Here is a 23,638-nt window from a genome sequence, read left to right on the forward strand (position 1 = left end):
AATGTTCACTTATTTATAATGTCGACAGTGTGAAGAAGCAAATTTACGTTTCTTGAAACCTTTTGTGAAAGCCCAAAAATCGCTACATTCCCGCCTAAAGAGGGGCGATGACGTTTTACACACTCTCAGTCTCTCTCTCTCTCTCTCTCTCTCTCTCACACACACACACACACACACACACGTCCTTAAGTAATGTCAAAAAGAAAGTCACTCAGGCTTCTTATTACATTTAAGATTAATTTCAATGAGGACGAAGAGGATGTATTTACATTGCAGTCGTCTACATTGTGTAAAGATATATTACACAAAGTTTCCACTAGGAAAGCTTCCACACAAGGGTTATTAACATTGATAATAGAATACTCAATCATTATATGTACCATTGCCATCTTGTGGTAAAAACAGACAAAAGCTGTTGTCAAGGAAATGCTTTGTTTCTACATAACATGGGGATAGAAACCTCATTTTAACCAGAAACTCACAAAAAAAAAAAATATATATATCCCCTACAGCATACATCCATATATATATTTATATATATATATATATATATATATATATATATATATATATAAATATATGTTATACAAATAAAATTGTTATACAAATGGTAATAAATCTGCCAGAAAAACATGGTTACTACACTTTTACTATAATAAAGTCATGGTATATTTTTGAAAGACGTGTGTGATGTGATGTGGTGTGTATGTGTACCTGTGTATGTGTATTTCTTATACACCACGGGGATGAAATGTCTCCACAAGTATAGTAATACCACTAAACCTTGTCCTTGCGGAGATTGTTTGGTTATATATCATATAGAATATTATTTTTGAAATCTACAATACCAGGAAGTTTCGTGCGGGGTAGGATTAGGGTAAAAGAATAAAAATACAGTTTGTACAGTACAAAAACCATTACATCGAGAATGTCCCCATAAAACATGTAAATCATTGTGTGTCTTCTCAATTTTACTGATTTTTTTATAAAACAATTAATTGGTCATTTAGCATGTGTGAATAACACTAAAATAAAAAAAAGGTTGCTTTTGAAGGTTAGGAGGAAAACATTGCCGGCATCAAAAACAGCACTTGTTAACTGAGTTAAAATTGAAACTAGACATACATCCAGCAAACACATTTTACAGTAATGGCAAACAAAAAGGGTAAACGTGAAAATCGTGAAAAAAAAGTGCTTTTACAGAAGGAGAGAGCATGAGTGAGATGAAGGGGTGTAATTAAATGGTCATATAATTGGATCTGGAGAACAAGCAATGAAGCAGCTTGTTAACTTGTTACTGTTACCCCGTGAGAGCAAGACAGCGTGCCTGAGCCTGCCATTAGCAGAATGTTGTTCTCACATTCTATAGGGACGCAATCAAAAAACGGCATGAAAAGGAAACAGTGAGGAACACCTTGAGCGTTTCTCTTCCCGAGAATGATAATCACTGAGAAAGGAGCACATGGGTCAAATAGAACATTAATTGTTCTTAGTTACGACGCTCGGATGTGATTAAAACGTCTGTATGAATCAGCCACAGTAAAAAAAAAAAAAAAAAAAAAAAAAAAAAAAAAAAAAAAAAAAAAAAAAGAGTATAAATGCTCTTTAACAGACTAGAGGTCATGTCTTGCCTGTGAATGTTTTATAAAAGGACCCCTCAGAGGCATGTTTGATGTTCAGGATGAATGCTCTTCTACCTTTGATGTGCAGTTGAATTTCAAACCATAGTAACTTTGAAAATCCACTCACTAAGGGTCCGACCCATCAGGTGACATACATAGATGGTGCTCCAAAATCCAAATTCAGATGTTCCTCCATCACTTTTGTGATTTTTAACCTTTAAAAATACAAGTGCTCTTAAAGAAAGTTAGCAACAGTGATCATTAGTGACTTGCAGGCAAACAAAAAAAGTAAACAAGATGGATAGAGAGCAGAGAGAATTAAAGAGAAAAAAAAAAAAAAAAAAAAAAAAAAAAAAAAAAAAAAAATCAAGAGAAGAGACAGAGAACAAATGTTACAAAAAAACGACAAAATAATTGCAATCTAATGGTGGCAACGCTGCAATTCAGGACATTATGCACAGGTCAGTCAATTACCCAGGTGCCCTTTCTGTAATTTCCCCCCTTAGATTACACAAATCACTTGCTTTTGTGATAACAGTAAGTCATAATACGTGAAAATTGCATGAGATGTTATATAATATGTGCTGTTTGTAATGTTCTCTTCCAATATTTTAAACAAACAGAGCTACGTATACTGAAAAATATTATTGTATGCATGTAAGAACTTTCCTTTTGTGCTGCAGACATGAGTGATAACCCAAATCATAGCGTTTGATGAGAAGAATTGTAATATTAAGGTTGTTTTGAAGATGAAATGTAGTAATTTCAATAAGAATCAACACAATCTGGTATTACGCGTTATGGCAAAACATTTCCCCACAGATTTCCCCTTCAGTATTTCCATGGGAATTCCCCACGCTGACCAACATTACACTATTAATAGTTGAAAATGGATCAAATTTTGCTAATGTGACCGCAGTTGTACTTCTCCAAGTGTTCAGACTTACCATTTTTGACTTCGGAACAATAAAACTGCTTGAAAACTGCTTGCTTAAAAATGTTGAAAAGAGCCTATCCACCTTATTTTTTCAACGCCGAAGTAAGCAGTTTTCTATTATTTTGCGCGACTTCCACCTCATTAGCCGTGGTAGCAGAGTTGCCAGGTTTTCACAACAAACTGCTACTCAGAACCCAAAAACCAAAACTCAAAGCCCAAAACTGCTGGTTTATGCTGGTCCTTGACCAGCAACATGACCAGCATAAACCAGCTAAGGACCATTTTAAACCAGCATCAAATCCTACCTAACCAGCATCCCAGCATCATATCATACCTATGTTAGGATATGCTTTTTTTTTTTTTTTTTTTTTTTTTTTTTTTTTACCAGGGAATCGCGTTGTGGGGGATAAAACACACATTTTTTTTTCTTTTGTCGGGGTTCCCCTGGTAAATTCCCATTTAAGGAGCTAAATTAAATTGGGGTCAATTCAACCCGCAGACATCAAAAACAACCCACAGCAACAGTGTTAAAGTAGCCCAATTCCGCGGGAATACCGCGGACTTGGCAACACTGTAGGTAGGAAAATAATGAGAAGAATAATAAAGTGCAGTAAGCAGCAAAACGGTTTGCACTACAAAACAGTGTGTTCATAATTCAGACAATACATTAAAATAATATGGTAAGACACACCAGTTTGCAATATCAAGCAGCAAAACCAGCTGTTTGTACAGCAAAAAATAGCTGAAAGCGGAAGCCAATCCCATAAAATTTACAAATTTCCCACACTATGGGAAAAATAAGGTGGATAAACCTGCATTTAAAAAAGGGACCGGCATATGAGACTATACACAAAATGCTAAATCTTACTGTTATACAAAGACATTTTCTATAGCAAACAGACAAGAATTTGAACGCTTCAGGTAGAAATGGACCAAATTTTGCTAATGTGACCTCCAAATGTTCAGACTTTCCATTTTTTACTTTGGGACAATAAAATTGTTGAAAAGAGTCTATCCACCTTTTTTTTTTTTTGACGCTGAAGTAAGCCGTTTTTGGTGATTGTGCGAGACTTCCGGTTCATTAGCCGCGGTAGGAAAATAGCGAGAAGAAAGTGCAGTAAGCAGTAAAATGGTTTGCACTACAAAACAGTGTGTTCGTAATTAAGACTATACATTAAAATAATGTGGTAAGACACACCAGTTTGCAATATCGAGCAGCAAAACCAGCTGTTTTGTACAGCAAAAAATAGCTGAAAGTGGAAGCCAATCCCATAAAATGTACAAATTTCCCACACTATGGGAAAAATAAGGTGGATAAACCTGCATTAAGAAAAAGGGACCAGTATATCAGACTATACACATAATGCTAAATCTTACTATTATACATAAAGACATTTTCTGTAGACTATACACATATAACCAGACTATACACAAAACGCTAAATCTTACTATTATACATAAAGATATGACATTCTCTATAGCAAACCAGACACATGAATTTGAATGCTTCAGGTAGAAATGGACCAAATTTTGCTAATGTGACCGCAAATGCACTTTTCCAAATGTTTAGACTTACCATTTTTGACTTTGGGACAATAAAACAGTTGAAAAGAGCCTGTCCACCTTATTTTTTTAACGCCAAAGACAGACCAAATTTTACTAATGTGACCGCAAATGTACCCCTCCAAGTGTTTAGACTGCAAATATACCTCTCCCCAAGTGTTCAGACTTTACCATTTTTGACTTCGAGATAATAAAACCATTGAAAAGAGCATATCTACCTTATTTTTTCAATGCCAAAGTAAGCCGTTTTTCGGGTGATTGTGCGAGACTTCCGGTTCATTAGCCGTGATAGGAAAATAACGAGAAGAAAAATAAAGTGCAGTAAGAGGTAAACAGTTTGCACTACAAAACTAGCTGTTTTGTGCAGCTAAAAATAGCTAGAAGCCAAAAAATAAGGTGGATAAACCTGCATTAAGAAAAAGACTATACACAAAATGCTAAATCTTACTTTTATACACAGACATTTCCTATAGCAAACAAGACACAAGAATTTGAACGCTTCAGGTAGAAAAGTAATTTTCTGGGAAATTCATCCATTCTGACTGGAAGAATGAAACTAGTTCTTTACAAGAGCTTTATATAAAAAAAAAAAATCTATCCAAGTTTGGAGTATTTCTCTTCCGTTTAAACCAACAGCAGTTGTTCAGAGAGTGACTCAACTGAAGATGTTCCATATCAAAATGTTTTCTGTATTTATTGGTGGTTAGAAAGGACAAAACAAACTACGATGCTTAAGCACTGTAGTGTACGGAGTCTAACAAACTGTTTAAGAGATCAAAATTAGACCATAATTTAGTTTTGCTGCCATTTTGAGAGAATCCAATAAGAATGTAAAAGAGATTTTTCAAGCACCGGTTCCCCATGTGGATGCAGACGGTTTTGAATGGAAGTAAATTACCCCCAAACAGCCTTCCACTTAAATAAGGACAAAGAGAGCCCACGTCTGCTGGTCATCCCTACGGTATTTTGAACGCCATAAGCATCTGTTCCAGTGAGTGGAGTGAACCGAGTCTATCAGTGACAAGACGACTTAAAGTACAGCACTCAAAAATGCAGTCTTCGGATCGGCAGAGAGGGAGGAAATGGAATAGAAAGATAAAATCTGACAATGGGCGAGATGATTCATCCACGTTTAATGTAGATTTTGTAACATTTTTCAGGTGGAGATAAAACATGAGCATCGAATTTTACAAATTACTCTACTGCAATGAAATCAAACAAGGTATGAAAAAGTATTCTTGTGTAGTTCCCACAAACATAAAAGTTGCTTTTTCTGTTTAAATACAAATTTTTCCCAATATTGTTTCAAATAAATTAATCAGGTCAACTACTGAGCCAAATTTGTGTGACAACAGCATGCGAGTAAAACTTTTGGTTCATGCAGATATGCTATGCAAGTGCAGACAGTAATAAAAACATTAGCACAGAAATCAATATTAAGATACGCAGTGAAACAAACACTGATTACAAACTAATTATTTGGTCAAACATCCACTTGGAAATGCAGCTGCTGCTGAGCTTCATAAAAAGAGCCGATATTGTGAAAATAATAGTGTTTCATGTGATATAATGTGTAGTGCAAGCTGGGTATTTTCTCTCATACATCTGCTTAGGCACTTTAGGATTAATACGTTTCAAACTGATTTTACAGCTAATTGCACTTCCACAGGTAAAAGGCGAAGTTACGCTAGGCTTTAAGGAATGGAATGCTGTCATCAAAAACATTTATAGGCATGGTGTTATTTTCTTTAGTGTTTTTACATCCATGACATGAAAAAATACTTAAGACACAATTATTAGTCATATAAGGGTATTGTAGTTGTATACTAATACTCCACGATGATTAACAGCATGTTTTATCTGTCAGTCTCGTTAAAACTCAAAATAGCCATTCACATAGACATATTTCCAGTTTTAGCTCATTCCACATGTCTGTACCTGGTGAAAAGGTTGTAAAGAACTCGGAGTGTCGATTTTAGGTCGCAATTCACAATATCTGGAATGAAAGAGAGAAAAAAAAAAAAATGACTCTTTGTGCAATTCAAGAACAATAGCTTTTATAGTTACAATTGTCTTGGCCTGAAAAACTCTTGAGCAGTTGAAACAGTGCACAGTTTCTTCTGTTCCAGTGCCTGTTTGGATTGATTTAAAGTGTGAAGTGGATGTATGCAATGCTACATAGTGTACCAGAGTCTTCAAGGACTCTGAACGACATAATGCAAACACCACATACACAAAAAACCCTAGAAAAACTTTTAACCTGAAAATGACTCAATTCAATGAAAACGCACAACCAAATATACCCACAGTATAGAGAAACACTATAAATTAATGGTAATGTATAGGGAGCTGTATAATTGTGGTATTTGTGTAGAATTGATTCACATTTCACATTTATGCATTTGATAGACTCTTAACAAGTAACTTGCATTGCATTCAAGGCACACATTTTTATCAGTTCTTGCTTTTCCTGGAAATTAAACCCATGGCCTTGGCATTTCTAGCATCGTGTCCTTTTGTTTCAGCTGCAGAAAGGCTGTTTTAGTACGTGTATATAATAGATACTGTATATGGTATAGGGTCTAATGTATATTCTGAACTACTGATTTGTTAAACTAGCTCTTAAAGGGACAGTTCACCCAAAAATTTAAATTTTGTCATTAATTATTTATCCTTATGTTGTACCAACCCTGTAAGACCTTTGTTCATCTTTGGAACACAAATTAAGATATTTTTGATGAAATCCAAGAGCCTGCATAGACAGCAACTGACACGTTCAAGGCCCAGAAAGGTAGTAAGAACATCGATAAAATAGTCCATGTGGCTTTAATGGTTCAACCGTAATTTAATGAAGCTATGAGAATGAGATTCACAGCCATAATGAGAATACTTTTTGTGCTTAAAGAAAAAATAATCAACTTTATTCAACAATTTCTTTTCTTCCATGTCGGTCTTTGATGCAAGAGTGCAGAGTTTTCATTAAAATATCTTAATTTGTTTTCCAAAGACAAATTAAGGTTTTACGGGCTTGAAATGACATGAGGATGAGTAATTTATGACAGAACTTTCATTTTTGGGTGCCCTATCCTTTTAAGAGAAGGTATTTTAAGTATTTTCAATTGCATCCAGCTTAGATTAAAATAACCTAATATTATATTAATTGTAAGTAATATTAATACTTTATTATGTATTACTATAATTAATAATTATTTAACTATACTATTTAAAAATGAATTATCCAAAAGAGCCCAAAAAACTATTGTTAAGTAAAGTTAAAAGTCAAAATCTTCTTTTTGAACAGTAAGATTTTTAATGTTTTTAAAGAAGTCTCTTCTGTTCACAAAGCCTGCATTTGTTTGATCCAAAGTACAGCAAAAACAGTACAATTTTGAAATATTTTTACTATTTTAAATACCTGTTTTCTATTTGAATATATTTTAAAATGTAATTTATTTCTGTGATTTCAAAGCTGAATTTTAGCATCATTACTCCAGTCACATGATCCTTCAGAAATCATTCTAATATTCTGATTTGCTGCTCAAAAACATTTATTATTATTATTATTATTATAATTATTATGTTGAGAAGAACAGCATTTACCTGAAACAGAAGTCTTTCATAACATTATAATTGTATTTATCATCACTTTTGAATAAAAAAATAAAAATATTAATTTCTATCATTTGTAATATTACAAAATCTTTTATTTCAGATAAATGCTGATCATTGAATCTTTCTATTCATCAAAGACTCCCAAAAATGTCCTCAACTATTTTGAATACTGATAAGAATAATAATAATAGATGTTTCATGAACAGCAAATCAGCATATTAAAATGATTTCTGAAGGATCTTGTGACACTGAAGACTGGAGTAATGATGCTTAAATTTCAGCTTTGATCACAGGAATAAATTACACTGTAAAATATATACAAACAGAAAGCAGTTCTTTTAAATAGTAAAAATATTTCAATTGTTACAGTTTTTGCTGTAGTTTGGATCAAATAAATGCAGGCTTGGTGAGCAGAAGAGACTTCTTTAAAAACATTAAAATCTTTTGACTGGTAGTGTATTCTTGATTTAAAATGAATAACTACATATTCTTAAGCAAAGAAAAAGTTTTAACTAACTATTCTCAATAACATTTAGGAAATGTACTCTCAGGTTAAAAGAGCACCACTTGCGGATCGGTAAAGTATCAGTGGCCAAGTAAAGTTCTGACAAAACAAATCTTTTTAAAATAGCCTGTCAACCACACAATTACAGTGATGGGATTTGGAGCAAACAAAGCTGTAATTACCCTCAGGCCTGGGTTTGGGCCTCTCCAGGCCACCGTCCTGCATCAGCTCAAAGGAGAAAGACACATTATGAACCTGCAGGTAAAAAAAAAAAGAAACGCTGTATTGTGACACCTTGAAGTACAAAGAAGGACATGCGTATTAAAAAAAAAAAAAGTGATTTCCACAAATTGGGCTGTAGATGGACCTAAAGCAGTTATCTCTGAAATCCACACACAAGCACGGGATATTAGAAGGGAGCTACACATCACCCCACTTATCCGTTTCCTGTGCAGAGGCAGATTACAGATGCATCCTGGTGCGACATGCCCATTTGGCACAGGCCGGGCCTGCTGGACGTGACCCAGGTGAGCAGCCTGTACTCTGGGCTGACTGTCAACACCACCCCCTCTCAATGACACTCAACACAGCACACCAGGGTGGCTTTCATACTGAAGCATGCTAACCGCAGACATACTGCTAATTTATACCTTTTGGTCAAAATTTTCAGGCGTCAGGAAGAAGTTGTAGAGGGGGACGAAGTATCCTTCCAGAAGTCCCATCAGAAGGACCAAATACACACCGTCTGCAAACTACAAACACACTTCAGTCAGAACAAACCAATCCTGTCACAGACGCCAATTCGAGAGATACACATTTACATAACACACATAATTCTGACACACTGAAATTACTTTATTCAGCAAGGAGGCATTAAATTTATCAAAAGTGACAAAAGATTACTATTTCAAATAAATTCTGTACTTTCAATTTAGCAAAGAATCACGTTTTTACAAAAAATTTTAAGCAGCACAACCATTTTTTAATACTTAGGAGGACCAAATCAACATATTAGAATGATTTTTGAAGGATCAGCTTTGCATCACAGGAACAAATTACAATTTAAAATTTATTTAAATAGAAAACGGTTCTTTTAAATTGTAACAATATTTTTTTTTTTCATATCAGACTTTATATATTATATGTTATTTATTAATATTGTTTATATTTAAATTATAATAGAATTTTATATTAACCAGCAATAATTTAGCGTTTTATTAGTGGATTAAAATATATTAATGTATAAAATATATTAATTTGAAATATTTGCCAAATGTAAACAGCCAACAAATAAGCTGAAGAATAACAAGTTAAATTTATACTTCTGAAACAAAGCTATGTTGTATTAAGATAACTCAAAATATAGAGTACAAAATAAATGAGCTACTCTAAACTTCTGTTTTTATGGTTATATTTTTTTTGCTTCGGTTCCCATTGTAATTCTGTGTAAAAGAGTGACCAGCGAAGTCAAACAGGTTTGGAATGACATGAACGGGAATAAATAATAACAAAATCTGTTTTACCAGAAAAAGGGGGATCATACAATTATTTAGTGCTGACCTGAATAAGATATTTCACATAAAAAAAATGTTTACATATAGCCCACAAGAAAAAAATAATAGCTACATTTATAAAAACGACCCCATTCTTAAGTTTACATACATTTGATTCTTAATACTGTGCTGTTACCTGAATGGTCCACAGCTCTTTTTTTTTTTTTTTTGTTTAGTGATAGTTGTTCACGAGTCCCTTGTTTGTCCTGAACAGTTTAACTGCCTGCTGTTTTTCAGAAAAGTCGTTTAGGTCCCACAAATTCACTGTTTTTTTTAGCATTTTTGTGTATTCTTTCCAACAATGACGGTATGATTTTAAGATCCGTCTTTTCATACTGAGGACAACTGAGAGACTATTACAACTATTACAGAAGGTTCAAACACTCACTAATGCTATAGAAGCAAACGCAATGGATTAAGAGCCAGGGGGTAAAAACTTTTTGAATTTAAACATCATGATTAAAATTATTTTGTCTTCTGGGAAACAAGTTGTATCTTCTGTAGCGTCTGAAGAGCAGTACTAAATGAAAAAATATGATATTTAGGCAAAATAAGAAAAATGTAATATCTTCATTCTGTTCAAAAGTTTTCATCCCCCGGATCTTAATGCATCGTTTTTCCTTGTAAAGCATCGAGTGTTTGAACCTTCTGTAATAGTTGCATATGAATCCCTCAGTTGTCCTCAGTGTGAAAAGATGGATCTCAAAATCACACAGTCATTGTTGGAAAGGGTTCAAATACACAAAAATGTTGAAAAACCAAAGAATTTGTGGGACTTGAAGGATTTTTCTGAAGAACAGCAGGCAGTTTAACTGTTCAGGACAAACAAGGGACTCACAAATAACTTTTACTATACAAAAAAAACAACAACAAAAAAACAGCTGTGGATCATTCAGGTAACAACACAGTATTAAGAATCAAGCGTATGTAAACGTTTGAACGGGCTCATTTTTAGAAATTCAACCATTATTTTCTCTTATATATCTTATTCAGGTCAGTACTAAATAAAACAACAACACACATTTTGTAAGATCCTTCTTAGTCTGGTAAAATAATTAGCATTTTGCAGATTCTGCAAGGTGTATGTAAACTTTTGACCTCAACTGTATTTATTGCGTTGATCTGTGTGTTACCTGTGTGTCCAGTTCAGCTACTTCCAAGTTCAGTTTGTTCAGGTGTTTGTTGACGAAGGTGATTAGAGTCTGCAGAAAACACATTCATATGTGGTCAGGCTTGCCTAGGGATGTCAATTCAGCTAATATTTTGGCTCTTTCATACCTTCTTCACCACATTCAGCTTGTCAGGAGCATGATCAAACAAGGTATCAAATGCATCACGCTCTGCATATAAGAAAACATCTATTAATTAGAAACACAACTGCAACTTTTAAAGGGGACATCGGACGTCCATTTTCCACAAGTTCGTATGATTTTTCAGGGTCTTCATGAAATGTAGGCAACGTACTTCAATTAAAATTTCTCAATGGCCATGTAAAACAACACGTTTTTTACCTTGTCAAAAACAGCTCTGTTGACAGCGACCCGTTTCGGTGCATGTCTCTTTAAATGTTAATGAGCTACTGCTCATTCCGCCCCCTTTTCTGTTTTTTGCGTATGCGTATTCAGTGGCGAATTACCATCAAAAATAAAACCAATCCACTGCGTCCTCAGAGATTCTAATGTCGGGAGAAAATATAGACTTATGGTCATTTTACATCCAACTACAAAATGCCTGCATTGCTTACGAGACATTGTTGTCGCTACAGCTGCTCGAACACAGAAAAAATGGTGGAAATGGGCGGGGCCTGATCAGTATGATGTCATATTGCTCAAAAAATCAAAATGGCTTAATAATTGAGATGGTTTAGGTTTTTTGTGGATTTAAAAAAAAAAAGGAGTGAATGTATTTTATTCATTGTAGGGTGGTTTTGTCCGCACACTACTAAGACACATTTATATGCAAACACAACAAAAAAATTATTTTTACATCGAATGTCCCCTTTAAAAAAATAGTAATCACTGGCATTCAAAAGTTTGAGGCTTTTTAAAATTTTGAATGTTTTTGAAAAAAAGTCTATTACTCACCAAGCCTGCATTTGCTTGATCAAAGACAGTAAAAACGTAATTATTTAAAAGAACTGTTTTCTAACTTTAATATAAAGTGTTATTTGCACTTACTTTTATTCAAAGCTCAATTTTTTTGTTGAATAAAAGCTCATTTCTTTCAAACACTTACTAACCCCAAACTTTTGAACAGTAGTGTGTTGGAATTTTGTAATAGAAATTTTAATAGCACTTACCATGTCTGCCAGATAATGCCCTATGAACATCAAAAAAAAAAAAAAAACACAAATTATGATTGAAACATTAAATTATGATTGAACCTAGTACTAACATACATACATGCTGTCAAAAAAAAATCATCACTTAACATCAATGTAACAGTCGTTGTGTGATATGCAATTGTCTGCTATCATGTAATGCTCAATTAATCTACGAAAACACTAATAATTTAACAACATTGTTAAATAAAATCTAGCATCCAGAATAGGTATATACTGTAAGTTATAATGTTGTGGTGCTTATTTATTTATTTATTTGTTTGTGTATTATTGTGTAGAATTTTAATAATCTGTCATTTATCAGGAAGAATTTGATTACTGCATGCAGTGCAAGTTAGGCATTTCATTTATCTCCTATACAACATGGGAGGTAATTTATCTCTCTTAATTCTATGGTCACTGAAAGCCAGGCAGAAAAGGCGGTTGCCATTTGGGTGTGTTGAAGGGTGATCAAATTGATCGGGCAAGTCTGGGACAGCCCTGGACAGGGCTTTCTCCCCATGAGGCCCCCTCCTCCTCACTCTCTAATCACTCCTGCCAGCCATCAGCCTGGGCAGCAGCAGCTACTGTGTGTGTGATAACAGCCTCAGGAAGTATTCCACAAACACACACATACACGTGCAAAAACACACACTTATCTCCCCAGCTGCCAGGTGCCTGCTGGACCGCCATATAGTCAGCTGTGCACATATGTACGCGTGTGTTTGTGTGTGTGTGTGTGTGTGTGCAAAAGGTGACAAAACAGCGGCAAAGCTAATCCAAACGCCATCTTGTAATCAGTGATCTACAGCATAATGAATGAAACATATGAAAGGAATCATTACAAAAGCTGCAAAAGATTATTAAACCCTGATATTGACACATTTATTAACACATGGGGGTAACATTTGGAAATTAGGGTCGCCATACTGACGTACTCTGTGTTGCCAGTGATCTTCTCCATAACCTGACGGGATTGAAGAATGCCCTCTCGTTTCTAAGGGAAAGAAAAAAGGAACAGATTGAAAATGAAGCCAGAATATGCCAGATATCTCTAAAAGAGTTAAACTGTTATCGTTTGTCCCATCAAAATATCTGTTATGGAAAACAATGGGTTCCTCTAGTCAGGCACAACAAAGAATTGATGACGAAGTCTGAGACAACATTTTTTAAATCCATTCTCTTTCACAAATGGTTCCCAATAGATATAAAAATGTAAACATTTTAAACATTTGATTGATTCAACATTAAAAGCAAAACAATGAGAACATAAAAACTAAACGTTAATATCAGAAAGCTAGCATTAGTTACTGAAGCTAATTAGCTTTAGAAATTGAGGCCAACTGACTATAACCAAAGTCCCTTTAGGCAAATCATTTCACTCAGCGGCTATTTTTAAAAACACCTCTCGGGCAGGCAGCTCCGTCTATTTGAATGGAGAGACATCAAATTGTCCATAAATGTTCACCAAGCTTACAAATAAAATTCATATTTAAAATCACCAATGAAATCTGACAACAACTGGATCATAAATATTGTTTCTTATGCTCCAATAGCGTTAAAAAAAATAATAAAAAATTTTCAGGCTAGATCAGCCATTGCGCATGCGCAGTACTAAGCGTACATCTCAAAATGCTGACTGTTTCTATAGCAACCGAGACTACTAACAGCAGCTGCAGTGACGCGCAGACTTTACTACTCAACAATTTGCTCTTTCATTAAGAAGACGGGGCTTCGCAGCCATAATGAGCGTTGCATCTTTCCCCATTCAAAACTATATGAGTGACAAGTCTTGGGTGTTCTATAGTGTTTGCTATAACCATCCATATTTGATCCAATATCAAAAGAAAGCAAGTTAATATTTAATATAATCATGAGTATCAAAAGATAGTGAGGAATTATTGAATAAAAGTAAGTGAAGCAAGTGAATATTGACTATAATCATGAGTACTTGACTCAATATCGAAAGAAATCAAGGAAATATTGAATAAAAGTAAAAATAATTAGAAAATACAGATGAAAACATCAACTTCACTGAGCTAGCATCAGTTACTGAAGCCAATTAGCTTTAGAAATTGAGGCTAACTGACTATAACCATCCATATTTGATCCAATATCAAAAGAAAGCAAGTAAATATTGACTATAATCATGAGTATTTGATTCAGTATCGAAAGATAGTGAGGAATTATTGAATAAAAGTGAGAAAAATGAGAAAGTACAGATGAAAACATCAACTTTATTGAGCTAGCATCAGTTACTGAAGCCAATTAGTTTTAGATATTGAGGCTAACTGACTATAACCATCCATATTTGATCCAATATCAAAAGAAAGCAAGTAAATATTGACTATAATCATGAGTATTTGATTCAATATCGAAAGAAAGCAAGGAAATTTAGAAAATACAGGTGAAAATATCAACTTCATTGAGCTAGCATCAGTTACTGAAGCCGATTAGCTTTAGAAATTGAGGCTAACTGACTATAACCATCCATATTTGATCCAATATCAAAGGAAAGGAAGTAAATATTGACTATAATTGTGAGTATTTGATTCAATTTTGAAAGAAAGCAAGGAAATTTAGAAAATACAGGTGAAAACATCAACATCATTGAGCTAGCATCAGATACTGAAGCTAATTAGCTTTAGAAATTGAGGTCAGCTGACTATAACCATCCATATTTACTCCAATTTCAAAAGAAAGCAAGTAAATATTGACTATAATCATGAGTATTTCATTTAGTATCAAAAGATAGTGAGGAATTATTGAATAAAAGTAAGTGAAGCAAGTGAATATTGACTGTAATCATGAGTACTTGACTCAATATCGAAAGAAATCAAGGAAATATTGAATAAAAGTAAAAATAATTAGAAAATACAGATGAAAACATCAACTTCATTGAGCTAGCATCAGTTACTGAAGCCAATTAGCTTTAGATACTGAGGCTAACTGACTATAACCATCCATATTTAATCCAATGTCAAAGGAAAGCAAGTGAATATTGACTATAATTGTGAGTATTTGATTCAATATTGAAAGAAAGCAACGAAATTTAGAAAATACAGGTGAAAATATCAACTTCATTGAGCTAGCATCAGTTACTGAAACTAATTAGCTTTAGAAATTGAGGCTAACTGACTATAACCATCCATATTTGATCCAATATCAAAAGAAAGCAAGTAAATATTGACTATAATCATGAGTACTTGATTCAATATCGAAAGAAAGCAAGGAAATGTTGAATGAAAGCAGGAAAATATTAGAAAACATTGATGAAAACATTGACTTCATTAAGCTAATACCAGTTACTGAAGCTAATTAGCTTTGGACCGACTACAACCATCCATATTTGATCCAATATCAAAGTAAATATTGACTATAATCATGAGTATTTGATCCAATATGAAAGAAATTAAAGAAATATTGAATAAAAGCAAGAAAAATGAGAAAATACAGATGAAAACATTATGCTATCATCTGACGCTAATTAGCTTCAGAAATTGAGGACTGTAACCTTCCACATTTGGTTCAAAATCAAAACAAAGCAAGAACATATTAATTATTACCATTAGTACTTTTTAAAACAAAGCAATAACATATTAATTATTACCATTAATAATACAGATGCTACTTTGAGCTAGTGAGCTAGCATCAGTTAGCTTATTACCTTTAATCTGCATTTTCTATTCTGACTTGCTTTCCTTCTTAAAGACATACTTAGACAAAAACTGGTAATTCAAAGTCAACAAAAGAACTATTTGTGTGATTTTGTGGAGATTTGCGAGAGAATCTGTCTGACAGGTTTATCAGAGAGTGTTTTAAACGCAAACATGACTCAGATGATGTTATCTACATCTGGCATCATAACAACAAAGATTTATAAGCAGTTAGAGAACATTACAGTCTAAAACAAAGACTACGTACCTGAACCACAACCACCTGAATGGACACATGGTCAGGGAGACGAATGGGGGCTCTGAAGTGCTGTGAGAGCGCCACCAACAGGTGAAGGATGGCCACGATGCTCTTAGCGTGAACAGCTAGTAAATGGTTTAAAAGAAAGAAAAATATATATTTAGGTCTTAACAATGAATTAAAACCAGTACTGAGATATAGCTTCAGCTCTGTGAATTGTTACTTAAGGACACAGGATTGATGTTCGCCTCCATTTAATGTGAAAATCAATAGCGCATAAATCTCTCTGCCTCATAAAACACAATAAAACGACCTGCAATCTCTTTAGTGTCTCTTCCACATAAGTGGAGGGACACTAAAAGACACCGTTACATCACCTTAAGTGTTTTCCAAGCCTTTGAAGCTCTAAGCTACAAGGAACACCCATCAATAGCGTTTTAAACAGACGTTACTTTGTTGTAAAGCAGTTTTGTGCACCACAGCATGTCTAAGTGGACACTTTAAGACTCATTGTCCAATACAGGTCCATGTTCAACAGCGCATGTCTTATTTAGGAACATTTGAATGACTCATCATGGAGATTAAGGGACCTACAGTCGACGTTCCACTTGATGCTTCTGGTGGAGACCTTCAGAGCATCATTGATCCTCTCCAGAACCGTCTGCAGCTTTTGTTTCTGTGCGATCTCAGATTGGGTCACCTCTGCGACATTCAGCTTCTCACCTTCAAGCTTCTCTACAGGATGGAAACACAAGGCCAAATAAGAGTAGAGAAGATGGAGAAGGTCTCTAGGAGTTCAGGTAGAGCTTTCTTAGACATTTAGTCCAATATGACCAATCCAAAACAGCCACACTGTAAAATAAGCAGAGCTTGTTTACCAAAGAGTTTCTGGAGAACCTGTCCATCATAGAGATCTTCAGCCAGGTCCTTCACAATGATCCTTTCCCCAACCAGAACATCGTTTATCCAGTCGATGAGCACCTAATCATGGGCGCAAAGTTTTGGATTGACATGAGGGTGAATACATATTGCTGTAATTTTCATTTTTGGTTTTAAACACAAACCTTCATGAGTTCCTGGAGTTTTCGGTCATTTTTGGAGTTGGGGTCCACCATGGTGCGGACTTCATTTTCCTCTGTCAGAGAAAGAGACAGGCAGGAGGAAGGTGTAAGGGCATATTATTAACCTGAGCGAGCATCAATTGAATAATGAGGCAACGGGAGCACCTACCTAGCATGATGTCCTCAGGATGAAGCTCAAAAGGTGTGGGACTCAGGGGGAGATTAATGGCGTTCATTCCCTCCTCCTGCAGCTCGGATACTATGGGATACAGGACACATTGTGTGAGAGATGACAAATTATTTCTGAATAAAAAAAAGAAACAAAGGAAATTGAGTAGGGGTTTTCGCCCTTATATTATTGCTGTTATACAAGTGGTTGACAAATTCATTTACCTTGTTAGATTATAATAAGTGCCACAGAGCATCTCTTTGATAGTTAGGAATAAGGATCCTTTTAACTTCCCAAACTTTAAGTCAATATGAAAAACCATTTACAAGCCATTTTACTTTTGTAAACTGACATATTTTAGAGTGAAAATGGATATTACCGTACACTAGTACTAAAAAGCTTTAAAAAGCTTTAAAGAAATAAATACTTTTCAGCATTGACAGATTTGTTTGATCAGAAGTGATGTTAAAGACCTTTAAAATGTTAAAAAGATTTCTATTTCAATTAAATTATGTTCTTTTGAACTTTAACTCATCAAAAGAGTAAACTATTGAGCTATTCATCAAAGAATCCTCAAGAGAGAGAGAGAGAGAGAGAAAAAAAAAAAAAAAAAAAGTTTCCACAAAACTACAACATTTTCTATGGAAGCCCATTTCCAACACTGGATAAAAAAAAAAAAGTGTGACTTTTTATCTCAAAATTCGGAACTTGCAGTTGTAAGTTATAAAGTCAGAATTGTGGGATATAAAAATGAAGTCAGAATTGCATAATATAAACTCGCAAATCTGACTTTTTTCTCAGAATTGCGTGATATAAACTCAATTCTAAAAAATAAAGTTGCAATTCTGAGAAATTAATTTTGTTACAAGATTTTAACTTTTTTTCTCAGAATTGCAAGTTTACATCTTGCATTACTGACTTCATAACACAAAATCGGAAGTTATTAAGTCTAAAATGTGAGACATTTACTAAGAATTCTAAGAACATATCAGTCTTTTTCCCCCTTAAAACTGGACTTTATAACTGATATTCTGAGAAAAAAAAGTCACAATTACGAAATATAAACTTGTAATTGTGAGAAAAGTCAGAATTGTGTTTTTATCCTGCAATCCTGAGAAAAAAGTCAGAATTGTGAGTTTATATCTGGCATTGCTGACTGTATAACTCACAATTGTGAGTTTATAGTGCAATTCTGAGAAAAAAAGTCAGAATTGTGAGATACAAACTTGCATTTGCAAGAAAAGTCAAAATTGTGAGTTTATAATCACGCAATTCTGAGAAAAAAGTCAGAATTGTGAGTTTATATCTGACAATTCTGACTTCATAACTCACAATTGTGAGTTTATATCATGCAGTTCTGAGAAAAAAATTCAGAATTGTGAGATATAAACTTGCAATTGCAAGAAATTGTGAGAAACAAACTCGCATTTGCAAGAAAAGTCAAAATTATGAGTTTATATCATGCAAGTTTGAGAAAAATGTCAGAAATGTAAGATAAAAAGTCGCAATGTTTTTTATTTTTTTCATTTCTTATTCAGTGGCAGAAACAGGCTTCCATAGTTTTCAGCTCTGACAATAAGAAATGTTTCTTGAGCACCAAATCAGCGTTTACTGATAAATATTTAATTTTTGATCCTAAGAATCAATTAGCCTGTTTTCACTTAATGAACGGAAAATTGTTATTATGCTTTGCCTCCCATCCAATAAATCGCAGTTAGCTTTGTGCTTTGTTACTTTTGATATGAAACAAAGTCTCAGATTTCAAATCTGTCCATTTTATTACAGTATTCACACAATAAATGCCATTTTTGCACTGTTTAATGTGAAGTGACAGGTCTGCACCTCAGTTCAAGAGAATGTGAACTGATCACCTCCACTTTATCCAGTTTCAGCACAAAATTAACATGAATAAACATCTGATGGTATGTTAAAAGAAAGAGTATAACTTGCTGAAATCTGTATCCTGTCTCATGTAATCCCTCAATCAGTGTTTCAACAGCGCAAAGACGTAAACAACTTCTAAACAATGTCACATAATATCACATTTACCTCAGAGAAAAAAAAAAAAAAAAAAACATTCGCTGACAATAAACTCATTATTCAGCTAGAAAAAAAAACATTTGCCGTTTATGCACCATATAACAGATTCAGTATAGTTTTTACTGTTCTTCAGTGTTTAATTTATGTTTGAATAAATCCATCACGTTTTCAAACAGCCACCATTTAAATGTTATATTTAAATATATATATAATTATGTAATTGTAAATGTATTATTATAAACTTGATTGAGTGTAATTTAAGTGTTTGTATACAAATCAGTAATCATTTTTAACAATCAATATTATAGTAATGTAGTACCAGCTAACTTTCATGTAGCCTATATTTTACAGCATTAGTTGTGCGGTTTTTTGGCATGTACAGTACCTTATGTATATCCAAAATAATCAATATCGAATCAGAAATCGAATTGAATCATAAACGAATAGTCAATTTGGTGTCAAAACCAGGATGGCTTTTGTTTTTTTTCACTTGGCCCAGTAAGCAACCACCACAGAAACCAAAAAACACACATAGAAACACCCTGGCATCACATCAGAAATTCTAAAAATGCATATATTTATTAGATTTTAGGAGAACGTCAACATTCTCAACATCCTTAGAGAAACCAGCTCGTCACTCCCACCACAACCCAGCATGCATCACTGTCTCCAGCACTGATTATGGGGATGCGAACATCCTGTGCTGGATTCCAGAGGCCTCCCATGGAGGACGATATCCTATTAATCAACACCCTCTCGACCTCACGCACAGCTGCTCTCCCGCTGCTTCTTCTCACTGACGTGGGGGCGCATACAATCCAACGGCACGACAAAGACGTCATGTATCTTGTACTATGGGGAGCTTTAAGGTTAACATAGGTGACTGGGTGGATGTTTCACAATTTAAACACCACCAGAAGGTCTTGCTTTTATGGTGTATTTTGAAGCTTTAACTGACATTACTGTATATGGAAAAAGCTGAAGATAAATGTGTATGGGTTTGGAATAAGTAGTGGTAGTCATCCCTGCACTCTTTCAATTCATATTTCCAATTGTGGAACAAAAGCAATTGCACAAAATAGTCCTCATCAAATCATACATCAATTACCCATCCAGATCACAGTTCTCATCCTGTGTGTGGGTGAACAAGAGACGGAGAACTAGACAGTTAGAGAATCAGAAGGCTCAGCTGCTTTTTCCTCTAATTCAGCCTTGCGAGCGCTGATGGATGCCGTGCAATCATTACAGAAGTGCACTCTGGGAATCGTGCAAACCCAGAAGAAACACTCCAATGTAATGGGCAGTGGCACACAGCCTAATTTACTTACTGGATAAGAGGACAACAACAAGACTAATATATTTTTATTTGTTAAGGATTTGGATCACTATAACTTGCCAGGACTATTATTGGGTGTTGTAGTCTAGCTCCACATCTGTTCTTGTTTCAAGACGCTAAGATGACTCGGTTCTCATTCCTGTACAATCTTAAGCCTCGTTCAGAGCGAATACCTTACATGGTTACTAGAAAAACACTGCCAAAGATGGGCGTCAGCGGAAGACAGCGCATAAGAACACTTTATAAAGTGCCAACGTGCGATTTCAGGACTATAAACAGCTGATTAGTGCTTCTCAAGACTGTCTAGAGGTTTTTGTCAGAATGATTCGATGACTCAGACATTTTCAGGTGTGGTTGAATATTTTGAAGGATTTGTATAATCATGCCTCCAGGGTGCATACTTTAAAGTGATACTTGCCAAAATGGAGCACATAAAACTCTTTGATTAACTAAAGGTAAAATCTTAACTGAACCGCTATAGAGTGTTTTCACACCACTTAACGTAAACAGTGCCACTGAACCGAATGAAATTTGCATATTTTGCGGATTATTGCTGCTGAAATGATCAATTATTGTCCTACTAATCAGTTGCAAAATCATCTGGAGTACTATAGACTGCCAAAAGTTATAACAAATCAAGGAGAAAAGTGCAAAAAACTTTGAGGTTGGCCAAACTGAACCAGGATTTCCAGAGCAGGAATCTTGACAATATCCGTGTTTGTTCTTATCATTTTTGGCCAGGTAGGTGAAATATTAGGCGAATATGTTAATTAATACTGCTCATACGCATCTTTATCACCTCTTTAGTACCACCTTTATCACTTATTAAGCTACTTTAGTTTAAAATATTGCTCCCTTTTCTGCTTACTAAGTTCTTCTCTGTATGATTTAGCAGCTTCCACGTTTTTTCCCGAGGTTTAGACAGCATAAAGTAGCAGAAAAACGTATTCAGTAGTACATTAATAGTGCAATCCATGCTGTTGTTTACATCCGAGTTTCGCCAGTATTGCCGCGCATCCGGGTAACTGACCAAACCGTGAGGTAAGTGCAACCCTCTATTCATAGTTATGTGTATTGATGTCTGTCGAGTTCAACAGTCACGGTCAACTGTTTGTTTACCAACATTATTCAAAATATCTTATTTTAATATCTTACGCAACTTGTCGTTGCGTAAACGTTGACAATTTTCATTTAGGGTGAACTATCCCTTTAATAAGGGAAATAATTAAGAGTCCGATGAACATTGCGACATATCTACTGTAAGTTTTATTTCTAACATTTGCTTTTCAAGTTTTATTTTCGCCTCGTGTCAAATCAGTTAACTTTTCGCGTTTTTAACCATTACGAGATGGATATGTTCTCAATTCAGTTGAATCGACTCAATTGAGTTAGAGAAACGCAAGGACCGATTCAGTTTGATTCACGAACGCGTCTCTCAGAACGATTTTAAAAAGTGATTCATTAAAAAGATCCGACTCAAAAGAACAATTCGCCGCGAATCGAACATCGTTAGATAGGGGCACAAACTTTGGTGTGTAAACATCACAAAACAAAACTTTTTCGGGTTTTGAAGTATATAAGGGAAACAGAGATGCTGATAGTGTTAACAAACGTATTCCTGTGTCCGTACAGTTGGAGGAGGTAGTTATTCCGACTTCTGAAGAAGTTATGTAGTAACTTGAGGAAGCAAAACTGTGACGGCTAGTTAGTTTGTTTAATGTTCAGAACTTGAATAATAACGTATTTAAGCTCAATCGCTACCTTCTTTTGCCTTTTTTCTCCTGGCCAGGGTCCCACCAAGTTTCCCCAGAAATGAGTCATCTTTCTTTCTGGAGGACGGAGACTTTGGAGTTGGCGACTTGGGAGAGGACGGAGATTTCTGCGGGGAAGACGCCATCGGTTCAAACAAACAACCAAGGACAGAAAAGTGTAAATAATATATGATTTCCCCCGCTGAGGGAGTGAGTAAAATCCCAGGAACAGGAACGGAAACGGAATTCCAGCTATTTGCCCAGCCTTCTAAAACGAGCTTCCCTTATCCTTTGATCCCACCCTCTTTTCCTAAAGGAAGACTGTTCAGAAAGTTTTTCGTAGTGAGCTGGCAATATCATACTATAAAGCTAATTTTAATTATTACTGCCTGGTGCTATGAAACGTCGAATGTAAAACAATACATTAAAAAAATAAACAAACAAATAAAATAATACTGGCCGACTTTACCTAAATAGGCTTAAACGAGCTTTTTAATACAATATTTAAATATTATTAATAATAATCATAATAATAATACTATTCTTACACTACCAGTAAAACGTTTTTGAACAGTAAGATATTTAATGTTTTTTTAAGAAGTTTCTTTTGCCCACCAAGCCTGCATTTATTTGATCCAAAGTACAGCAAAAAAAACAGTAAAATTTTGAAATATTTTTACTACTTAAAATAACAGTGTGCTATTTGAATATATTTTAAAATGTAATTTATTCCTGTGATTTCAAAGCTGAATTTTTAGCATCATAACTCCAGTCACATCTAACTTCAGAAATCACTCTAACATTCTGATTTGCTGAAAAAAAAAAAAAAAAATCTGAGTAGAATTTTTTTCAGGTTTCTTTGATGAATAGAAATTTTAGAAGAGCAGCATTTATCTGAAGTAGAAATCCTTTGTTGTAGCACTGTAAATGTCTTTATCATCACTTTTGATAAATTTGAAGCACCCTTGCTAAATAAAAGTATTAATTTCTATAATTTACCAAAAAATACTTTCTATTTTGAATCCTGAAAAAAATTACTTAAGTGTTTTAAATATTGATAATAATAATAGTAAAATGTTACTTGAATGGTGACACTAAAGATTGGAGTAATGATGCTGAAAATTTAGCTTTGATCATGGGAATAAATTACATTTTAAAATATATTCAAATAGAAAGCAGTTGTTTTAAATAGTAAAACATTTCACAATATTACTGCTTTTGCTGTATTTTGGATAAAATAAATGCAGGCTTGGT

The 23,638-nt window shown here is 34.4% G+C and overlaps 1 protein-coding gene across 1 annotated transcript; it reads right to left on the bottom strand.

The window, feature by feature from the left end:
* Positions 1-5,236: 5,236 nt before the first annotated feature.
* On the bottom strand, positions 5,237-22,658 carry parvaa (parvin, alpha a). The gene is made up of 13 exons (XM_051100259.1): positions 22,395-22,658; positions 17,258-17,347; positions 17,092-17,162; positions 16,906-17,008; positions 16,622-16,762; positions 16,037-16,152; positions 13,051-13,109; positions 12,092-12,111; positions 11,071-11,132; positions 10,926-10,994; positions 8,890-8,991; positions 8,422-8,494; positions 5,237-6,118 (listed from the first exon to the last, which is right to left on the bottom strand). The coding sequence occupies exons 1-13, from the start codon at positions 22,528-22,530 to the stop codon at positions 6,042-6,044; spliced, it is 1,119 nt and encodes a 372-aa protein (XP_050956216.1). The 5' UTR covers positions 22,531-22,658; the 3' UTR covers positions 5,237-6,041.
* Between the last annotated feature and the right edge of the window lie 980 nt (positions 22,659-23,638).

The sequence above is a fragment of the Labeo rohita genome, chromosome 25 (genome assembly GCF_022985175.1).
Source record: "Labeo rohita strain BAU-BD-2019 chromosome 25, IGBB_LRoh.1.0, whole genome shotgun sequence".
Classification (NCBI taxonomy): domain Eukaryota; kingdom Metazoa; phylum Chordata; class Actinopteri; order Cypriniformes; family Cyprinidae; genus Labeo; species Labeo rohita.

Excerpts from the sequence above, each read along its gene's own strand:
- parvaa (XM_051100259.1), bottom strand. The coding sequence starts at position 22,530 with ATGGCGTCTTCCCCGCAGAAATCTCCGTCCTCTCCCAAGTCGCCAACT. Across the intron at positions 12,112-13,050 it reads AAGATCACTGGCAACACAGA|GGCATTATCTGGCAGACATG; the intron begins GTACGTCAGTAT and ends TGATGTTCATAG. Across the intron at positions 8,495-8,889 it reads CTGAAAATTTTGACCAAAAG|GTTCATAATGTGTCTTTCTC; the intron begins GTATAAATTAGC and ends TTTTACCTGCAG.